We start from the raw sequence: 15,046 nt of genomic DNA on the forward strand, positions 1-15,046 counted from the left end.
GCAAGACCCTTGGAACGAGGTTATGTTCTCCCCTCCCTCTCCACTCCCCCCTCCCCTTAGGAAGCCCTGATACTCAGGTTACCGGAAAAGTAACAGATGACCATGACTCAGGCAAGCAATGTTTACTTTAGGGATATGATAAGGTTGAGTTAAAGTTTAATCTGTTAAATGCCATAAACAAAAAGAATACATATATGATAGTCAAATTAGCGGAAACTTAGAACATTTCTCAGACATAAGGTAAGCAGCTTTCTTTGTAGCTCGCCGGGATGGTTAATGCTGTCTTGTATGCCGGTCAAACTGCCTCTGCAGAAGTCGCTAAAATAAATGATAACATCGATCTTTCACTCCCACTATCCATTCCGGCATTCACAGGCACCGACAACCATTTCGTCGTTGATAAGCATAGAAAACGTGGTGTGTGTGTGTTGGGGGCGGGAGAGGTGCGTGAAGTACCATCATCGATTCGATGGTTATGGGCGATGCTCCCCCACCCCCACCCACCCCTCCCCCCGGCACTACCTGCCCCTTCATCATCATTTCATCGCGGCCTCATTACACTTCTAGCCGTCTAATCTTCCTGATATATTCTCCATACACGTACACGTAGCCAGCACTATGGTGCTCACCACCCTTGCGTCCCTTCAGGGCTCCGAGGTTTACAATCGCGATTTCCAAATCGAAAACACATCAGGCGGTGAGGATATCATCTCAACGGTGTCAATTTTCCGACGCAATTTGCACCAGGCACTTTAGACAACTTTGTAAACAAACCATAAAACTATAAATAAAGCGGGTGACATGTGCGCAGTAACCGGCGGCCGTGCAAAGGCAAGCTCCCTTTAAAAGCTACACCTGTTCGCAGGCAAGTTACACTCTTTTGGATGAAAAAAAGTCTGATTTTTTTGGCCTAGGCCAAAACCCCAATATCAGCATATATATTCTCCTTATTGTTCTCCAGATGTACTTTATTCCCGGGGGGGGGGGGGGGGTACTTGGGTTAAGGGCTTTATTGTACTATTTGGGAGAATTTGTTGAACATCAAGACAATTTTGTCCTTAGTGATCATCTCCCTTATTCTCAAACCTGTATGTTGTGGTGAGATTGCCGTGCAAGGAGACATTTGATGAAGGCCATTTTTCGGTTTTACGTTATGGCGATTGAGCCGTGTTATTTGTACGCGTTCCAATTGATGATACTGAAAGACTACTGAAGAAAACCATATTGTGTATCGTACTTCATGGAATATGTGATCTAGCCTTTTGGGCTCAACTGGCCTATACGATCATCTACATGTTCGTTTATATTCGACCGTGGCAGCGTTACCTTCTGAATTAATTGGCAGCTTGCACATATTCTTGACACGTTCTTAAAAATTTGCAATCGGCCAATGCAAAAAAATTGTACAGAACCTTTTCCCGGTAACATGAATTGAGCGTAATCGCCATATCAAAAGACTCTGTAACGCTATAACCTTGAACTGTAATGCTGTAACCTTTTAGTTTTCACATAAAAGCACCCAAAAAATATCAGTAACTTGTTTCCACAGCTTTCACCTAAATCACCGGCAACAAGTCTCTGAAGTCTTATCAATAAACCGACACGATACATTCTTCGCCGCTCGGTGGAGACATTCAGTCCTTTGACAAAAGCCCAAGACATTGCAAAAGCTCAAGTTGGAATTAGTTTCTGTGCATAGCCAGACATTCGATCAGCTCGTATGTTTTAATATTCATACAGTACGATTTCAACACAAAACGCTAATATTGCAGTCCCGGATTGCAGTGCAAATTTATGACCATGTTAAAAGACTCTAAAAGGCTGCAACTGCGCTGCAACTTTAAACTGTGTAACCTTATTAAAGCCTTTAACTGCTTTAACCTTTAACATAAAAGCACCCAAAATATTTCAGTCACTTGTTTCCGCAGCTTACACCTAAATCATCCGCAACAAATAACTGATCTCTGAAGTCTTATATATCAACAAACCGACACGAAACATTCTACACCGCTCGGTGGAGAGCATTCGTTTGACAACGACATCGCAAAAGCTCAAGTTGGGATTATTTTCAGTAGCGAGGCATTCGATCGGCGCGTACCTTTTAATAATTGACCACATTCATAAAATAAAAATTACAACCACTAAACACAACGATTTCTACACAAAACGCTAAAATACAAAACCAGCAAACTCAAAAGATACTCACACGCTTGTGTTACAAGCCTTGGTCTGTTTTGCAGGGCAGGCTTTTCCGCCACACGAACTGTGCCTTTGGATAACTGGCGTCCGAGAATGGTTTGACATCCCACACCCCAAGCACTTGCTCCAAGGACTCCATGAATATACACAGTTCACAGGGCAGCAGTTTGTGTTGCATCTTTTCGTTTCTCGTAGGTGATAAGAACACCCCCCTCCACAAGACTCCGTTACAGTTTTTCGCCGCGTACGAGTTGTCAATCCTCCACCGCAAGATTGACTACACGAGCTCCAAACACTCCAATTGTCTACTCTACAATTCACGGCCGAGCAACTTCGCCGTCGTCGACTCCACCACGCGTTTGAAGGCGTGAAAAGGAAAGTGACTGCTCCAAACGCTAAAATTACGATCGCACATTTGACCATTTTTCAGTGGAAAGTCCCAAGGATATCCCCTTCAAGTGAAACTTGCTTCTTTTGCACTTTTACGATTGGTAATCTTAAGTAGCTGTTGATTTTCGCTTCTACTCCGGGTCTAGTTACGTATCAACTGAGATTTTTCCCGCGTTTGTTTATGTATATCGTATGTCTTGGTCTGGTCTTGTCTTGTCCTGGGTCTGGTCCAGATTAAATCAGGGAGGGTGAAAACTCTCACAGTGTCTCAATTCACGTTGCAGAAATATAATAGAATTATGGAGGTATTTGCCTTTGAAATGCTAAAGAGCTAACACACAATGTTATATGATGCAAAGCATTGCTTTCGCTCAGGTTTATCTGAGGCGTTTTATTTGTTTTTTGGCGCTCCTGGCCTGTTATCCATCGCGCGACACATCACACCGCCTTTCATTGTTAAAATAAAGCTGGTGAGACTCACCACCCCCCCCCCCCCCCCCTTCCCCGCTCTCGACCAGTCCCTTTCCGGGGAGGGTAGAGGGGAGTATTGCGCGTTTTCACCACAAAAATTGAATTACCGAAACAATTGTCAACTTCCATGGTGATTTTCGTGTTGTCTTGCAATGGAAGCGTTTCATTTCGTCATTTCTTTCAAATGTGCACTTCTCACTGGGGCAATCCCGAATCATCAAGTTTGGATCGGAGTTCGAGTTCGAGTTGGACTTGAAGTTCGAGTTGGAATCGGAGTTGCACTACTATAAAAATACAGGAGGCAAAATATTTCGTAATTTTTTTACTACTATAAAAATACAACAAGTAGAATACTTCGTTAGCTTTCGATATTTTCGGGGGGCGTGCTCTCGAAGGGCTCCCATGTTAAATCGGACCCCCCCTTCTTCCCCAAACAAAGGATGGCATGTATAGGAATATTTTGTAGATACTAAACATGGTCTACAATAAAAATAATGACGTACAACAAATTAAAACAGTTTCGATCTGTTCAGAAGGTGGCGATGCGAAAGTGAAAGTGGCGTGATGATACCGTTGTTCGGTTTTTTTTGTGACACATTTATCGGGTCACATTACCAGTTCACAAATTGCCTGGGCCCGTTTCTCGAAAGTCCCGGTAGCTTACGGCTCCGATAAGTGTCTTTGATGATAAATGTTTCTTAAACAGAAGTCAATTTTTGTTAGTTTTGGATACTAAATTTTAAAATCTTATAATTCAATGAAAACATTGGCCAAGTACCATGTCTGTAATCACTGTGTAATCGAGCCCGGTACTGAGTTACCGGGACTTTCGAGAACCGGGTCCTTGACCGATGCGGTAACGTTCTGATCTGAGGTCCTATTAGCTATGAAAAGGTAGGTTTAATTTACTCCACTAAGACTTGCAGTTGAAACGTTAATTTTGAAATGGAAGGAAGCGCTGAAACATGCTTCTGTTTTCAACGAGGAAACAATTATAGAGATCCAGGCAACTCTCTCATGGCGACCACTTCTCGTAGGCGACCACCTCCCGTAACCAAACATTTCGTAAACAACCGTTTTGTTTCTCAGTTAAATACTGTTTCAAGAGCTCTCTCGGAAGTGACCACCACTCAAATTTCTTAAGGGAACGCGATCACTTTTTAGGCCAGACATTTGCCAAAATTCTTTTTTGAGGACATTATTTGGGACACGACACGCCGAGATCCTTAGGGACATAAAGGAGTGAAAAAGGCCGACTTAAAAGTTTGGTCATTTATGACCCAAAACCGTGGACTTACCCTCGGCAAAAAGTCGATTTTGAACTAATAACAAATATTCTTTAAAAAGGTTCCAATCGAATCAGTATTTCCGAAATCCTCCCCTGAGACATTTTTTAGGCCTCCCAAGGGACCAGGGACAAAGAAATAGCCCACAAAAGATGGAGTCAGAATAAGGGTAGAAAAGAAAATTGTTCCTCAGGGTGTTATTTACACTAAAACATGATTCTCAAGAAAGTTTTACGACACACCGAGATCCCCAGTGGCATAAACGAGTGAAAAATGCAGTTTTCAAAATATGGCCATTTTTGACCCAAAACTGTGTACTAACCCCTTGGCAAAAAGTCGATTTTTGGACGAAAAACAAATATTGTTTAAAAAGGTTCCAATCGAATCAGTATGACCGAAAAAGTTCCCTGGAACACTTTTTTGCCCTCCCAAGGGACCAGGGACAAAGAATTAGCCCACAAATATTCTTTACAATGGTTCCGATCGAATCAGTGTGTCCAAAAACATCACCTGAAACACTTTCTAGGCCTCCCAAGGGACCAGAGACAAAGAAACAGCCCACAAAAGATGGAGTCAAGGTAAGGGAAAAAAAGAAAAAACCTTTCTCAGCGCGTTATTTACACGATTATCAAGGGAGTTTAACGACACGCCGAGATCCCTAAAGACATAAAGGAGTAAAAAATGCCGACTTCAAAATTTGGTGATTTTTGAACCAAAACCGTGGACTTACCTCTTCGCAAAAGGTCGATTTTAAGACAAAAAACAAATATTCTTTACAATGGTTCCAATCAAATCAGTGTGTCCAAAACGTCACCTGAAACACTTTTTAGGCCTCCCAAGGGGGACAAAGAAATATCCCTCAAAAGCTGGAGTCAAGATAAGAGAAAAAAAAAAGGAAAAAAAAAGAAAAAGAAGAAGAAAATTCTGGCCAAAAACCATGGACTAACCCCTAAGAAAAAAGTCGATTTTTAGTCGAAATACAAATATTCATTTAAAAGCTTCCGATCGAATCACTGAGTCGGAAAATGTACCCTGAAACACTTTTTAGGCGCCCCAAAGGACCAGCGACCAAGAAATAGCCCGCGAAAGATGAAGTCAGGGTGAGAGTAAGAAAGAACATTCTTTCTGGGGGCGTTATTTGAACTTAAAAATGATTCCCAAGGGTATTTTACGACACGTCAAAATCCCTAGGGCGATAAACGAGTGAAAAATGCCGCTTGAAAATTTAGTAATTTTTCATGTCGGCATTTTTCACTTGTTTATCTTCCTAGGGATCTCGGCGTGTCATAAAATACTCTAGCATGAGAATCATTTTTAAGTTCAAATAACGCCCTGACAAAGAATTTTCTGTTTTACTCTTACCCTGACTTTATCTTTTGTGAGCTATTTGTTGGTCCCTTGTACCTTGGGGCGCCTAAAAAGTGTCTCAGGGGACATTTTCCGACTCAGTGATTCGATGGGAAGCTTTTAAATTAATATTTGTATTTCGTCCAAAAATGGCATTTCTTGTAAGTGGTGAGTCCATGGCTTTTGGCCAAAAATGACCAAATTTTCAAGTCGGCATTTTTCACTTTTTTATCGCCCTAGGGATCTCGGCGTGTAGTATTATACTTTTGGGAATCACTTTTAAGTTCAAATAACGCCCTGACAAAGAATTTTCTGTTTTACTCTCACCCTAATTTCATCTGTTGTGGGCTATTTCTATGTCCTTTGTCCCTTGGGGCGCCTAAAAAGTGTCTCAGGGGACATTTTCCGACACAGTGACTCGATCGGAAGCTTTTAAATGAATATTTGTATTTTGTCCAAAAATCGATTTTTTTTTATGGGGTTAGTCCATGGTTTTTGGCCAAAAATGACCAAATTTTCATGTCGGCATTTTTTACTTGTGTATCTCCTTAGGGGTCTCGACGTGTTGTAAAGTACCTTGGGAATCATTTTTAAGTTCAAATAACGCCCTTACAAAGAAGTTTGTTTTTTACTGTCACTCTGCCTTCATCTTTTGCGGGCTATTTCTTGGCCCTTTGTCCCTTGGGGCGCTTAAAATGTGTTTCAGGGGACATTTTCCGTTTCAGTGATTCGATCGGAAGCTTTTAAATGATTATTTGTATTTCGTCCAAAAATCGACTTTTTTTAAAGGGGTTAGTGCATGGTTTTTGGCCAAAATAACCAATTTTTGAAGTCGCATTTTTCACTTGTTTATCAACTTGGGATCTCTGCGTGTCGTATAATACCCTTGGGAATCACCTTTAAGTTCAATTAACGCCCTCACAAAGAATGTTCTGTTTTACTCTTACCCTGACTTCATCTTTTGCGGGCTGTTTCTTCTTCCCTGGTCCGTTGGGGCGCCTAAAATGTTTCTTAGGGGGACATTTTCCAACTAAGTGATTCGATCGGAAGCTTTTAAATGAATATTTGTATTTCGTCCAAAAATCGACTTTTTCCTAAGGGGTTAGTCCATGGTTTATGGCCAAAAATGACCAAATTTTCAAGTTAGCATTTTTAACTTGTTTATCACCCTAGGGATCTCGGCGTGTCGTAAAATACCCTTGAGAATCATTTTTAAGTTCAAATAACGCCCTCACAAAGAATTTTCTGTTTTACTCTTACCCTGACTTCATCTTTTGCGAGCTATTTGTTGGTCCCTGGTACCTTGGGGCTCCTAAAAAGTGTCTCAGGGGACATTTTCCGAGTCAGTGATTCGATCGGAAGCTTTAAAATGAATTATTGTATTTCGTCCAAAAATGGCATTTCTTTTAAAGGGTAAGTCCATGGTTTTTGGCCAAGAAAGAACAAATTTTCAAGTCGGCATGGCACTTGTTTATCTCTCTAGGGATCTCGACGTGTCGTAAAATACCCTTGGGAATCATTTTTAAGTTTAAATAGCGCTTTCACATAGAATGTTATGTTTTACTCTCACCCTGACTTCATTTTTTGCGGGCTGTTTCTTCTTCCCTGGTCCGTAAGAGCGCCTAAAATGTTTCTCAGGGGGACATTTTCCGACTAAGTGATTCGATCGGAAGCTTTTAAATGAATATTTGTATTTTGCCCAAAAATCGATGTTTTTTCTAAGGGGTTAGTCTATGGCGCCCCAAGGGACAAAGGACTAAGAAAGAACCCGCAAAAGATGAAGTCATAGTGACATTAAAAAACAAACTTCTTTGTAAGGGCGTTATTTGAACTTAAAAATGATTCCCAAGGGTACTTTACAACAAGCCGAGACCCCTAAGGAGATACACAAGTAAAAAATGCCGACATGAAAATTTGGTCATTTTTGGCCAAAAACCATAGACTAACCCCTTAGAAAAAACATCGATTTTTGGGCAAAATACAAATATTCATTTAAAAGCTTCCGATCGAGTCACTGTGTCGGAAAATGTCCCCTGAGACACTTTTTAGGCGCCCCAAGGGACAAACGACCAAGAAATAGCCCACAACAGATGAAATTAGGGTGAGAGTAAAACAGAAAATTCTTTGTCAGGGCGTTATTTGAACTTAAAAATGATTCTCATGCTAGAGTATTTTATGACAGGCCGAGAACCCTAGGAAGATAAACAAGTGAAAAATGCCGACATGAAAATTTGGTCATTTTTGGCCAAAAACCATCGACCAACCCCTAACAAAAAAGTCAATTTTGGAACGAAATACAAATATTCATTTAAAAGCTTCCGATCGAGTCACTGACTCAGAAAATGTCCTCTGAGACACTTTTTAGGCGCCCCAAGGGACAAAGGACCAAGAAATAGCCCACAAAAGATGAAATCAGGGTGAGAGTAAAACAGAAAATTCTTTGTCAGGGCGTTATTTGAACTTAAAAGTGATTCCCGAAGGGTATTTTACGACACGTCAAGATCCCTAGGGAGATAAACAAGTGAAAAGTGCCGACTTGAAAATTTAGTTATATTTGGCCAAAAACCATGGTCATGACTTTAACCATGGTCAAAGTCGATTTTTGGACGAAATACAAATATTCATTTAAAAGCTTCCGATCGAATCACTAAGTGAGAAAATGTCCCCCTGAGAAACATTTTAGGCGCCCCAACGGACCAGGGAAGAAGAAACAGCCCGCAAAAGATGAAGTCAGGGTAAGAGTAAAACAGAACATTCTTTGTGAGGGCGTTATTTGAACTTAAAGGTGATTCCCAAGGGTATTATACGACACGCAGAGATCCCAAGTTGATAAATAAGTGAAAAATGCCGACTTGAAAAGTTGGTCATTTTTGGCCAAAAACCATGGACTAACCCCTTCAAAAAAAGTCGATTTTTGGACGAAATACAAATAATCATTTAAAAGCTTCCGATCGAATCACTGAACGGAAAATGTCCTCTGAGACCCATTTTAGGTGCCCCAAGGGACATAGGACCAAGAAATAGCCTGCAAAAGGTGAAGTCAGGGTGACAGTAAAAAAAAACTTCTTTGTGAGGGCGTTATTTAAACTTAAAAATAATTCCTAAGGATATTTTACAACACGTCGAGATCCCTAGGGAGATACCGAGTGAAAAATGCCGACTTGAAAATTTGGTTATTTTTGGCCAAAAACCAAGGACTAACCCTTTAGAAAAAAAATTATTCATTAAAAGCTTCCGATCGAATCACTGACTCAGAAAATGTCCCCTGAGACACATTTTAGGCGCCCCAAGGGACCAGAGAACAAGAAACAGCCCGCAAAAGATGAAGTCAGGGTGAGAGCAAAAAAAAAATTGTTGTGAGGACGTTATTGAAACTTAAAAATCATTCCCAAGGATATTATACGACACGCCGAGATCCCTAGGAAGATAAACAAGTAAAAAATGCTGACTTGGAAATTTGGTCATTTTTGGCCAAAAACCATGGTCATGACTTTAACCATGGTCAAAGTCGATTTTTGGACGAAATACAAATATTCATTTAAAAGCTTCCGATCGAATCACTAAGTGAGAAAATGTCCCCCTGAGAAACATTTTAGGCGCCCCAAGGGACAAAGGACCAAGAAATAGCCCGCAAAAGATGAAGTCAGGGTGGGAGTAAAAAAGGAAGTTCTTTGTCAGGGTGTTATTTGAATTTAAAAATAATTCCCAGGGGTATTTTACGACACGTCGAGATCCCTAGGGCGATAAACAAGTGAAAGATGCCGACTTGAAAATTTGGTCATTTTTGGCTAAAAACCATGGACTAACCCCTTAGGAAAAAGTCGATTTTTGGACAAAATACAAATATTTATTTAAAAGCTTTCGATCGGATCACTGTGTCGGAAAATGTCCTCTGAGACACGTTTTAGGCGCCCCAAGGGACAAAGGACCAAGAAATAGCCCACAAAAGATGAAGTCAGGGTAAAAGTAAAACAGCACATTCTTTGTGAAGGCGTTATTTGATCTTAAAGGGGATTCCCAAGGGTATTATACGACACGCAGAGATCTTAAATTGATAAACAAGTGAAAAATGCCGACTTGAAAAATTGGTCATTTTTTTGCAAAAAACCATGGACTAACCCCTTAGAAAAAAGTCGATTTTTGGACGAAATACAAATATTCATTTAAAAGCTTCCGATCGAATCACTAAGTCGGAAAATGTCCCCTAAGACACTTTTTAGGCGCCCCAAGGGACCAGGAACCAAGAAATAGCCCGCAAAAGATAAAGTCAGGGTCGGAGTAAAAAAGGAAGTTCTCTGTCAGGGTGTTCTTTAACTTAAAAATAATTCCCAAGTGTATTTTACGACACGTCGAGATCCCTAGGGCGATAAACAAGTGAAAAAAACCAATTTAAAAATTTGGTCATTTTTGTCCAAGAACCATGGACTAACCCCTTAGAAAAAAAGTCTTTTTTTCAACGAAATAGAAATATTTTCTAAAAGGCTTCCGATCGAATCTCTGTGTCGAGATATGTCCCTTGAGCCTTTTTTAGGCCTCTCAAAGGAACAGGGACAATGAAATAGCCCACAAAATATAAAGTCAGGGTGAGAGTAAAACAGAAAATTCTTTGTAAGGGCGTTATTTGAATATAAAAATGATTCCCAAGGGTATTTTACGACACGCTGAGATCCCTAGGGATATAAACAAGTACAAAAAGGCCGACTTGAAAATTTGGTCATTTTTGACGACAAACCATGGACTAACCCCTTAGAAAAAAGTCGATTTTTTGGACGAAATGCAAATATCCATTTAAAAGCTTCCGGTCGAATCACTGACTCAAAAAATGTCCTCTGAGACACTTTTTAGGCGCCCCAAGGTACAAGGGACCAATACATAGCTCGCTAAAAATAAAGTCAGGGTGAGAGTAAAACAGAACATTCTTTGTGAGGGCGTTATTTCAACTTAAAAATGATTCCCAAAGGTATTTTACGACACGCCGTGATCCTTAGGGAGATAAACAAGTGAAAAATGCCAACTTGAAAATGTGGTCATTTTTGGCCAAAAACCATGGTTTAACCCCTTAGAAGAAAGTCGATTTTTGGACGAAATGCAAATATTCTTTTAAAAGCTTCCGACCGAATCACTAAGTCGGAAAATGTCTCCTGAGGCACTTTTTAGGCACCCCAAGGGACCAGGAACCAAGGAATAGCCCGCAAAATAAATGAAGTCAGACTGGGAGTAAAAAAGGAAGTTCTTTGTCAGGGTGTTATTTGAACTTAAAAATAATTCCCAAGTGTATTTTACGACACGTCGAGATCCCTAGGGCGATAAACAAGTGAAAAATTTCAATTTAAAAATTTGGTCTTTTTTTGCCAAAAACCATGGACTAACCCATTAGGAAAAAGTTGATTTTTGGACGAAATACAAATATTCTCTTAAAGGCTTCCCATCGAATCTCTATGTCGGAAAATGTCCCCTGAGACACTTTTTTGGCGCCCCCAAGGGACCAGGGACCAAGAAATAGCCCGCAAAATATAAAGTCAGGGTGAGAGTAAAAAAGAAAATTTTTTGTGAGGGCGTTATTTGAATATAAAAATGATTCCCAAGGGTATTTTACGACACGCCGAGATCCCTAGGGAGATAAACAAGTGAAAAAGGCCGACTTGAAAAGTTGGTCATTTTTGGCGAAAAACCATGGACTAACCCCTTAGAAAAAAGTCGATTTTTGGACGAAATACAAATATTCATTTAAAAGCTTCCGATCGAATCACTAAGTCGGAAAATGTCCCCTGAGACACTTTTTAGGCGCCCAAAGGGACCAGGAACCAAGAAATAGCCCGCAAAAGATGAAGTCAGGGTGGGAGTATAAAAGAAAGTTCTTCGGCAGGGTGTTATTAAGGGTATTTTACGACACGTCGAGGTCCCTAGGGCGATAAACAAGTAAAAAATGCCAATTTAAAAATTTGGTCATTTTTGGCCAAAAACCATGGCCTAATCCCTTAGAAAAAAGTATATTTTTCGATGAAATAGAAATATTCTCTTAAAGGCTTTCGATCGAATCTCAGGAAATGTCCGTGTAGCCACTTTTTAGGCGTCTTAAGGGAACAGGGACAATGAAATAGCCCACAAAATATAAAGTCAGAGTGAGAGTAAAACAGAACATTCTTTGTGACGGCGTTATTTGAACTTAAACGTGATTACCAAGGGTATTATACGACATGCAGAGATCCCAAGTTGATAAATAAGTGAAAAATGTTGACTTGAAAATTTGGTCATTTTTGGTCAAAAACCATGGACTAACCCCTACGAAAAAAGTCGATTTTGGGACGAAATACAAATAATCATTTAAAAGCTTCCAATCGAATCACTGACTCAAAAAATGTACCCAAATGGACTCAAAAAATGTTATTACTGTCACTCTGACTTCATCTTTTGCGGGCTATTTCTTGGTCAGTTGTCTCTTGGGGGCCAAAAATGTGTCTCAAGGTACATGACACTTTTTAGGCCTATCAAAGGACCAGGCACGAAGAAATAGCCCACAAAAGATGAATTCACGTTATGAGCAAAACAGAAAATTTCTTTGTCAGGGCGTTATTTGTACAAATAAACATGATTCCCAAGGGAGTTTTACGATGCGCCGAGATCCCTAGGGACATAAACAAGTGAAAAATGCCGGAAAATCTGTTCTTTTTTGGCCGAAAACCGTGGACTAACCCCTTAGAAAAAAGTTGATTTTTGGACGAAATAGAAATCTTGTTTAAAATCTTGCTATCGAATCAGTGTGTCAGAAAACGTTCCCTGAGTCACTCTCAGGAATGTACTGAATTCGAGGAAATGCTATCTTAATATTTTATTTTAGAGACTACAATCCATCATTAGAACCTTGTATAACACTCACAGTTTTTTTCTATAGCTTTCACACATACGTCACATTTTTTACACATTTCACCCTTCACCCTACACTCTCTTTGCATATATATATAGCGCGCGCGGAATATTTTCTCATCCCTGATGATGCCGTTGATCGGCGAAGGCTTGGATTTTGGTTTTTTACTTTTAAACAGCAGTTTAGGGCCTATTGAACAGTTTTATACATTCCTACTTATTACAGTTATTAAATATGTTTTGGAAATCGCAGTGGGTTTTTGAACTAGCCAAAAAGCAAAAATTCAGGGAGTTAAAATATATAGCGATACTACCCACCGAAACATCTAATATTGTGATTTGACAACGAACATGTTTAAAACTTAAATTGTACGGTGAGTGAAAAAGAATTCAGTGTTATTATTCCATCAGCATTGAGATAAGTTGGTTAATTAAGTGTATTGCTCCATAATCTGCCTCAGACGTGTTAAGAAAAATCACTACCGGTATATAGAGTGAGTTAACATAACTCGTGAAATAGAAACTAGACAATCAAGCCAATAGTAGTCAACTCTTTAAGCCCAAATAGCGACAAGCGTGTAATTTCTCCTCACTATATCACAACCTGATCAAGCATTCAGCTTATGAGAAAAAACGAAATTATCACTAAAGACAAAAGGTCTTGATTTTTTAAACAAATTCTCCTAACCCTGGTTCCACAGAGAAAAGATAGGATAACAGGAGAATATGTCTGTTGATATTGGGGTTTAAAATGTTAATACCGTTGTTCATATTTATTTTCTGTTGACTCTCAACAATGGTTCGCAGGTTATGAAAAACTACTCTAACTATTAGCCCAAACAGTTTCTACAAATATAATTTCTTTGTACCAATTCCTGTTATATAATATCTTTACTGAATCAGTCCTTGACGAATCATTCGAACGGAAAAAGCAATTTAAAACGTATTTTAGAATCGGTGAAACCTCTGTCAGCGATAACCATTTTAACAGCGGCAATACCAGACCTAACTGGATTGAACGAACATGCAGACGTCGAATGCCGTCCTTTTGAAATTGAAAGATAACATAATTAGCCCTACATAAAAATTTGATAAATTTGGAGAAAGACAATGCTTAAGTTTTGCTAAAAATTACGTACGGAACTGCAACACACCCAAAATCATGTTTCAAGCCCATACAGTCAGGAAATTGTCAAGGCTGGTGGTGCAAGTTAGGGGATGTAAATGGGCCTGTGATAAAATATGAAACAAAACATGATTTTGATTCTAATCTCGATGCTATTACGTTTTTCCAAAAACACCGCTGGGGAGGGGAGGTAAAGTCAATTGAAGGGGCGCGGCGCAGAAAGACCCTAATATATATAGCATTATTAGATACATGACCTTATGTGAGCAGGGTCTCTTTGCACTTCGCCTTCAATCTCATTAGCCAAGGAATACTTTTGTTTCAATTATTCTGTAACTAAACCACCGACTTTAACAAAACGATTAAACGACTCTATAATTTGTGCGCATTTTCAACACAACTGGGTCATTCAGTTTCCTTCCTTAGGAAACTCAATATGAAGGTTTTAAATATATGACCTCATGAAATGAAGAAATGACCCTTAATTATTAACATAAATACATGATCTCATGTTCAGAAAATAGTCCATGATAAGAACGTTTCCCTGAACTATAGGCACTGAATGCAGTTTTGAGTGGATGTAAGAAACAATGAACTGTAGCCAGTTCTAGTTTAATTTGTTTGCCAATCAATTCATTGAAGTTCGATCGGTATTTTACACGATTGTCGGGCTAATTATGCAATCGCCAAAAACAAAAAACGTTTACAATTTTTATTTTTCCGCAGTGCTTTGGAGGGAAATAAATGCAACCCTATAAAAGTCTTAGCTGCTACAAAAATGGTGGGGCTGACAGAGATTTCCACGGGCAAAAATTTATAATTATTATAATACATCGATAATTAAGCGCGAAATTAAAAAGCTAACGCTTTCACTCCCAAACTCAAATCTTAATTAACTTCTTTCCTGCCTGTGGCGTGATCAAAATGCCTAAGAGTCACCATGCAAATAAATGTGGTTCTAACTTCCGAGTCTGTGCATACATTTTCGTGCAACCATTCAAATAATCGCTATTGTCCAGTCTTGTGGTACTGTTGGTTGTTCAAAATTTTTACTATTAAATAGTTTGCAACTTAGCCAACTCTTTAAGCTTGGGCTGTCTTGGAAGTGAAAGCGTTAATCATCAACATTAGTCCTAAAAGTTCTTGTTCCTTGAAGTTTTGCTCGGCTTCTTTGGTTTTCTGTTAATGTCTCTCATATCAGTTACCATGAATTGTCCATGCATTCAAGAAGCAGCAATCCTAATCAGTCCCTCTGTTCATCCAGACGTGCCTATGTACGTATTCGGCTGTGTAATCTCCTTTTTCTCATATTGGTCAGTTTGGAAGTGGATACCTTGTCAGCTGTTGATGAGTCTGGAACAAA

The 15,046-nt window shown here is 39.5% G+C and overlaps 1 protein-coding gene across 1 annotated transcript in view; it reads right to left on the reverse strand.

Moving 5' to 3' along the window:
* LOC146468287 (protocadherin Fat 4-like) overlaps positions 1–2,490 on the reverse strand; it is a 74,519-nt gene extending 72,029 nt beyond the window's left edge. The window contains exon 1 of the mRNA XM_085125018.1: positions 2,207–2,490. Within this exon, the coding sequence (XP_084981144.1) occupies positions 2,207–2,304 (98 nt within the window). The 5' untranslated portion in view covers positions 2,305–2,490. The remainder of the gene's footprint in view (positions 1–2,206) is intronic.
* Between the last annotated feature and the right edge of the window lie 12,556 nt (positions 2,491–15,046).

This window comes from Pavona decussata, unplaced genomic scaffold, assembly GCF_977016875.1.
Source record: "Pavona decussata unplaced genomic scaffold, jaPavDecu1.1 SCAFFOLD_133, whole genome shotgun sequence".
Classification (NCBI taxonomy): Eukaryota; Metazoa; Cnidaria; class Anthozoa; order Scleractinia; family Agariciidae; genus Pavona; species Pavona decussata.